Raw genomic sequence first — 7,938 nt, 5'->3', positions numbered from 1 at the left:
CTATTAAAAATGCAGTTTCAAGGCAGTCGAAACTGTGAATTCGAGTTGAATTTGGAGAATAGTCTCAGATGAATAAAAAATGAAAAAGAAATTTAGAAAAAGTCAAAATGTTTGACAGTTTCAAAATGAAATATTTTGACTTTTCATTCCAAAATGACATTTCATTCTAAATTTAGCTAGGTTTTTTAAAATAATTAAGGTTAAAAAGCACCCAAAAATGTAACAAAATGAAATGAAAAACTGAACAAAATGGTTCATTCAACCTTAATCATTTTTTTTCCAGTTCTGCCAGCAAACCAAAAAAGTCAATTATTTGTTCATCTCCAATATTGGGTCCGTAAGCTAAATTAAACTAATAATAGTACATTGAATAACGATAATGTTTAACATTTACATACTAAAGAACAGATGGTAAACACCTTACTCACATTGGTGATTGCTCACTGAAATATATAATTGAAGACAATGAGACTACTTGTGTGAGAAAGTGTTCATCAGTCTGAATAAGAGATTCACAATATAGCTCTGAACCACCAAAACATATATATATATATATATATATATATATAAAAAAAAAATACTGTGGGCCACACTGTGATACTCTTACTCACAATGAATAATCTTACTCATGAGACCACACAGGGAGTAGGATAGAGATCACAATCTAGTCCTTTATTATTAATTGTATATAGTTAATGGAACTACCCACAGCAATGTGCATTACACCTAGCAGCATATCAGGATCAGCCCTTAATGGTTGAAGCAAGGTATAAACCGAATGATGGACTAAAATGGAAAACCTAAGACTGTACTAGTTATAGCATTGTATCAAAAGCACCATAAACACAACAGAATTTCAGAGTAGCAGCTCAAAGGTGCCACAAGTACTCCTTACAACAGAATTTGACATACCTTCTGTATCAGAAATTTCTAACCATAAATGTATTTATTTTTTTGTAAAAGTCACACTCTGGATTGAAATTTGCCTATTTTACCCAAGGAGCCCAATCCTACAGGTGTTCATTGCTTTAAATGATAAAAACAAAAGCATACAAAACACAAGGATTTAGAAGTGAGGGGATGAAGAAAAAATGCTCAGTTAGAGCAAGAAGAGTGGCTGGATGTGACACTGCACTCTGTGATGGGATTTTGCTTTTATTTCTTTAGTCAATAAATTCAGAAAATTAAAAACCACCTGGTGTTATAGTATGACAATTGCAACACATTGAAACTATGTAGGATTTTCATTCTCCTCTCATATACATGGAGTTTCATTCCATTCTATATTAGTGGGTTTCCCTGTCTATATATTGACTCCAAAGTATGTAAAGAGGACTATATTTATTCCTCCCCCCCCCCCATCTGTGTTCTGACAGGCAATGAAAATGAAAAGCATTTATTTTGTGGCTGGATTGCTTTTAATGATCATTCAAGGCAGCTGGCAAAATCCTCTTCAAGACACAGAAGAGAAATCCAGGTAAACACTACAAATCAAACATCTCAGAATAATCCAAACATACTCTCCTGTACTTTTCCCGCAACTCGATGCAAAATCTTTGACTTGAGGAAAAGTTTCTTATAATATTACAGTATATTTAATTCATCTATGGATCAGAGAAGGATATCTATATTGCAAAGTGCAGCACACCAGTTGTTTGGTGTTTCTAACAGTACCCTTTTATTGTTGTCCTAATAGACTCTTAGTTATACAGTTACCAGGCTGCTATACTGATTAACTCTGTCAGCCAGCTAACAATCGTATCAGTAGCAAGTAATTTTCGTTTCTTTTCTGTGTTCTTATTCTGTTGGAATATAGAATTTTTTTAAAAAGAAGTCAATGCAGGAATAGCACCTGTAGAAAGTGCTATCATCAATGCTGATTAATGTATTACACGCTATTCATAGATCATTCAAAGCTTCCCAGACTGAACCATTAGATGAATCTAGACAGCTGAATGAAGTAAAACGTCATTCACAAGGCACATTCACCAGTGATTACAGCAAGTACTTGGACACTAGACGAGCTCAGGATTTTGTGCAATGGTTAATGAGCACTAAAAGAAGCGGGTAAGCATTATAAATCTCCATGCACATCCATAATCTAGTGCATGTCAGGAATCAGTTCACTATTCAGCTTCCCCTCACAGAACATGATCTATTTTCCTTTTAAATGCATAGCATACAAATCAGAGAAGAAGACCTTCAGGATAATTGAAACATAGCATTGATATGTTGTTAGCAAAAAATGAGCCAACTGTGGAAGATCGTTGTTATATACTAGTTCAATCCTTTTTGAAATAGCAGAAGTGGTTGGTTGAAATAGTCATCAGTCTTTTGGCAGGTATTAGTGTGGTATCTGATTTGTCATCTGTAAGGAAACTCTTTCAGGAAGATGGACTCAGTGACCTAATAGGTCTTTTCCATATTTAGCTACTCTGATCCTGTGGTCTCCTTATAGAACACTTATCGAGGATTAAGCTTTGTTGGCCACTAGATACCTCGATTGTGCCACAGAAATACTGGCAGTGCATGCCTTTTTGGAAGATATGTTTTGGTTAAATACAAGTTTCTGGGCTCAGCATAGAGGTAACTGGATGAAATTCTATGGCCTATGATATACAAGGGGGGTCAAATGGTCCCTTCTGGCTTTAGTTAGTGCTGCTAACGTTTTAACTTCCCGTGCTAAGGTGGTCCTTAAAAACAGAAGTATGGAACTAAGAGTTTCAAGAGTCTGTATTCAATTACATTCATAGCCCCGAAAGCACTCACCTGTGTAGTTTAGCATTCACAGATTTTTACAGTAATATTTAAATAATGTTCAATAGCATTTTATGAGCTAATGCATATTATGCATACAATGCAATGTACTAATATAATATCAGATATCTAATGACTCTGGGCCTTTGCTACAGACAACCGGCACTGGATGAGAGAGAGAATGAAAAATTCCTGGACCAGCTCTCAAGGTACTTTAAAATGCTGGATATGTTACTCAGAAGGAATTGAAACAATTAATATTTCTGTTGGGTAGGAAACAGCCAACAATATAGAGAATTCCTTACACCTTCATAATTATAATGCTGGAATTAGATACTCCAGCCATAGAAGAAGGCATTCTGGGTCTAATTTTTACAATTAGGGAGGAAATGATTGAGAGTTTCATTATGATAGAGAAGCTTGGAACCAGTGGCTGTGAGCTAACTGAATTCAGGAATGGCTTTGAGAATGTAGCAGTACGAGAGTATTAGATTTCAGGAAAGGAAATTTTAGGGAATAAAGAAATCTAATGAGTAAGGTACAATGGAAGAAGTATTAAAATCCCACAAGTGTGAGATAAGGCAGGGGAATCCTAAGAAATATGGAGTTGGGGGATCAATATTGGACACAAGACCAATGAAAGAGGAATGATATATGATGAGGCAGCAAGAGATTTTAACCGAGTAACACAGGGATCAGTCTTAGGTCCATTTTTATGTAACTTGTTCATTGTAGAAGGGGGAATAGATGGCATGTAATTGAAAAGTGCAGATGGTACTAATTAGGAGGAATGTCAAACTCCCAAGCAGATGGAAAAATAATGCAAAGGGCCCTAGAGAAATTTGAAACATGGGCAGAAAATAATAAATGCTAAAAATAAATGCAAACTAATACATCTGGAGAAAAATGCCCCAAAACTTGTCTTCTCTGCCAGGAGGCAGGGAATGGATGACCCGAGCAGTTATAGTGAGCAGCAAATTAGACGAAATTTTGCAGTGCAATTTGGCTTCAGAAAATGATCAATTTTGTTCTGAATAAGCAAAGGCAGTACGTCAAGGGAGAGGGAGGAAACAGTCCATTTCTACACACCCTAGATGTGAGCACACCTGAAATAGTTCTGGAAACCACATGACAAAATGGATATTGAAAAACTGGAGGTTCTTTAGAGAAGAGTAACCAAAAATGCTCAATGGCTGGAGGAAATGAAGGCAAAAGGAGTTAAATCTGTACAGTTTGGCTAAGAGACAAAAGGGGGCTATGATGGAATTATTTAAGGTGGTGCCAGGGGGGTGTAACTAAGACCTAGGGTGAAAATATGAAGGCTAATTTTGGGAAAAACTTCCTGCTAATGAAAAATGCTGGTCTGGCAGGAAATAGAAGCCAACAGAAGCAAGCAAAGGGCACAAATAAAGTGATAACATGGTCTTGATCATAAGAGAACTGCTTTTATTTCAGCAATGGACTCTCGAGGCGTCATGCTGAATTTGAGAGGCACGCCGAGGGCACCTACACCAGTGACATCACCTCTTATTTGGAAGGTCAAGCTGCCAAAGAGTTCATTGCTTGGTTAGTGAACGGACGAGGAAGAAGAGAGTAAGAATCCCTCCGTTCCTATCATTAAATGTTGTTTGGCTTTTCTGGTTAGAAATCAAGCCTAATCGAACCATAATGTATTTTTGTTTTATTCTTGCTGTATTTCATATTTTTCTTTGTATCTTAAGATACATTGTGGGTATGAGATGATCATTTTAAATGATTCAGTCCTACTACAGATTAAAATGAAGACGTTGACGAGTTTAATGTGTTGTTACACTGTAAAAGGTCAAGTTAGATTCAAGGTCAACATGTCTAAATCTGAACCAGTCTTTCCTCCAGAATCCCCCCACACTTTTCCCTTTCTAAGATCTCTTTACTGCAGTAAGTTCAAGATTCATCTCCCTGTCCTCAAAGTGCCCTTCCATAGCTCTGCCCCACCTACATTTCTGACCTCTTTGCTCCTACATCCTCTCTTACTCCATACACCCATCACAAGCTTCACTCTTTCCTGCTTATGCACTCCTCTCATTCCTGGCTTTATACCTTCTTTCATTATAACCTTACACTTAGAACATTTAATCGTTTCCAAGGATCCTCGGTCTCTTCCTATTTCAAATCCCCCCTGCTCTTCATGGCTTAGCAACTACAGTGTTCTCATCTGTTATCCTTTCTGTACTTATTTGGGCCTTTAGACTGTAAGCTCTTCAGGGCAGGGATTTCATTTCACCCTCTGTTCTTTGAAAAAATACATTTTACCAGCTGTAAAGCACCCTGTATGTCTCTGGCACTATTTACAAAATAATAATAATATCAATAATAATAAAATATCTCTAAGACAAGATTGTGTGTTGGAGTCTAGGAAGAGCCAACAGATAAAGTAATCCTGGAAGGACTGGCTATCTCCGAAAGGATAGAATTAAAGAGTGAGATCAGCTATTGAAAAGAGAATGGTGTCAAGTTATGATACTGACATTCTGATTTCCAGTAGTCTTGTTGTCATGGGTAGCAGAAAGGTACCCATGTGTCCATAGATAATGGAGGTAAAAATTAGGGGCCAAGTTCCCAGGTCTGGTCGAGCTGTGTTCAGCCCAGAGTCCTGGGTGGGAAAGTGGGGTAAGTGTAAATCACCTTTCTGAAAACTTGATCCTTGGCCTTATTCGAGGTCAAACTAGCCTCTGGGATCCCATACAACAACCTAATGGCCATTGTAAATTATGCAAGTTAGAGGGCTCCCCTAGGGGATTATTCTGCCTGCCAGAGGTCACCAAAGCACAGTGTGCTCCAGCTCCAACCCACTGGACCCCTGTCAATTAAAGAACCCCCTTTGCCTGGTGGGAGGGAGCAAATGGGGTAAAGGTGTCTGTCAGGGGAATCTCTGGCTGTCCTGTTAGAATGGATCTCCAGGGGTACAAAGCAGAGCCGGGATCTGGCCTCATACATAGGTGCTGGAATTAGGGGTGCTGGGGGTGCTGCCTCACCCCCTGGTTTGAAGTGGTTTCCATTATGTACAGGGTTTAAAGAGCAGTTAAATGGTTCTCAGCATCTCACTATAAAAATTGTTCCAGCACCTCTGACCCCATATGTCTGTATACAGCATACAACACACACAATTTAGGAAAATACTATAATTGGCAGCTGTTAATTCACAAAGCTCCCAATTGATTTTGCCAAAAGGGTAAATATTCATGCACTAAACACTTTAGGAATTATAAATCTAGGACTTCATAAATCCAATAAAACTATTAATCAGCTGCTTGAAACAGTTGGCTACAATGTAATAATACTTCATTCTTAAGCAGTGAAGCTTATTATGTTTACAGTGGATTTGATTATGTTTTAATCTCAGCTGTGAGTAACATTGGTTTAGGAAACTGCAATTTGATGTATTAGGTCTGGTGTTTTTGGCTTTTTATTTTTTTTAATTATAATTAAGGAATTAAGGCTCACTTAAAAAATCTTTGAGAAACAGAGCCCTAACTGGGAAAGGAAGACATCCAAACTGTCTTCTGTCACTGAGAAGTGTTCCAAATGTTCCTTTAACATAGAACATTCTAATACTGGGCTAGTCTTGCATCCCTTGAAATCAGTGGGAACTCTGAGTGTGTAAAGACTGCAGGATGAGGCCCTTGAAGAGGTTTGTTTATTCTGTTCTGCACAGCTATTATTTGACAATTTCTCCCCTTTAAAGTTTCTCAGAAGAAGCTAATGCAGTTGAAGAACTGGACAGAAGACATGCAGATGGCACTTTTACCAGTGATATCAACAAAATCCTCGATGACATGGCTACCAAAGAGTTCTTAAAATGGCTGATTAACACAAAAGTTACCCAGAGGTGACTGAATTTTGATCATCTTAAATCTTAGTATATTTAGATTTTTAATATACTTGCAGCACACTGAGGAAAGGCAGTTCATTTTTCACTTAGCTGTCACTATTTATTTATACCCATACACGTATTAAAAATGTTGGACTACAGACCGTGCCATATACTGTAAGCAAAACCATTCCAAGTATAGTCTATGTTTTGTATCAAGAGCCAGATCTTGTTCCTATTTAAGTTAATGGGAGTTTTGCTATTGATTTGACTTTGACAAGTATTTGGCCCAAAATAAATTATTGATAAAAGAAACTGACATGTACGTAACAATTATAACCACCAAAATATTATTAAAACGTATCAAAGAGATTTTTGTAAAAAAGAATACAGTCTTAAAGAGTGGTCTGAGCACAGGTGTGGGAGCCAGGAACTCCTGAGCTCTAATCCCTCCTATGACATGAAAAACCTCTATGGCTAAAGTGGGTAATTTAAGCCCCCTGCCTCAGTTTTCCTGTTTGTAAAATGGGAAAATAAAATTTTCTAACCCAGTTCTCGGGGCATTTTAGGAATTATGTGTTGATGTTTGTAAAGCACTTTAAAGACAATACTGCTCAAATTGAGACATATGTAAGGTGTTTGATTTCCAAAGATGCTGAGTGCCTCCCCTATGAAAATTAGGTCTCTTTCATGCATCTCACACAAAAATGGAAACATCCAAAATCACTAGTCACTTTTGAGAATGTAGGCCAACAAATACTAATTCTTATTATTAAAACTTGAAAATAATTATTAAAATATAAATTTTATTGGCATTTTAATTTTTTTTTTTTGCATTTAGCAAATTTAGCATCTAGTACAACATGAAAAATGTTGTTTAACAACATCCACTAAAAATCTTTTTAAGAGCTTTACCTTTAGAAATAATTGTGCTTTCAATCTATAATTGAAGGGTTTGTGGAACTAATATCAGTTAAATCTAAACCAGGAAAAATGTCTTCCACATATGTTTAATCTTCTGAATACTGTAACTGGTCCTAATTAAGTCCTTTTGTTTTTCCAGGGACCTTGTGGGGGAATATCAGTAAAAGTACAAAATAAATACAGGACAAGTCAAGATCTTCTTCACTGCATCAGCTGCTGGTCACCAGGGAATTCTGAAATTTGTGTTCTATATATTATATTTATAAGCCATATTGCTTTGCATGCCAAGAAATGAATTTTACTATAGTGTAGTGTTGCCACAGGATTATATATGAAAAAGTTGTTGTCAAAAGGACACACAGAGTAACCGCTTTAAGAATACAAAAATGCCCCATCTTCATATTTTT

At 36.8% G+C, this 7,938-nt stretch overlaps 1 protein-coding gene across 1 annotated transcript; it reads left to right on the top strand.

Annotated features, from left to right (window-relative positions):
* The first annotated feature begins 1,379 nt into the window (after window positions 1-1,379).
* GCG (glucagon) lies at window positions 1,380-7,695 on the top strand. Its single transcript, XM_024199841.2, has 6 exons — window positions 1,380-1,477; window positions 1,906-2,067; window positions 2,913-2,966; window positions 4,213-4,350; window positions 6,482-6,625; window positions 7,671-7,695. Exons 1-6 carry the CDS (start codon window positions 1,380-1,382, stop codon window positions 7,693-7,695), a joined length of 621 nt encoding a protein of 206 aa, XP_024055609.1.
* Window positions 7,696-7,938: the final 243 nt, after the last annotated feature.

This window comes from Terrapene carolina, unplaced genomic scaffold (assembly GCF_002925995.2).
Source record: "Terrapene carolina triunguis isolate 2854851 unplaced genomic scaffold, T_m_triunguis-2.0 Scaffold62, whole genome shotgun sequence".
Lineage (NCBI taxonomy): Eukaryota > Metazoa > Chordata > Testudines > Emydidae > Terrapene > Terrapene triunguis.
The sequence above is the reverse complement of the archived record's forward strand: the minus strand, read 5'-3'. Positions and strand labels throughout refer to the sequence as shown.

Coding starts and splice junctions, on each gene's coding strand:
- GCG (XM_024199841.2), top strand. CDS start 1,380: ATGAAAATGAAAAGCATTTATTTTGTGGCTGGATTGCTTTTAATGATC. Junction 2,068..2,912: donor ATGAGCACTAAAAGAAGCGG/GTAAGCATTATA, acceptor CCTTTGCTACAG/ACAACCGGCACTGGATGAGA. Junction 2,967..4,212: donor TTCCTGGACCAGCTCTCAAG/GTACTTTAAAAT, acceptor CTTTTATTTCAG/CAATGGACTCTCGAGGCGTC.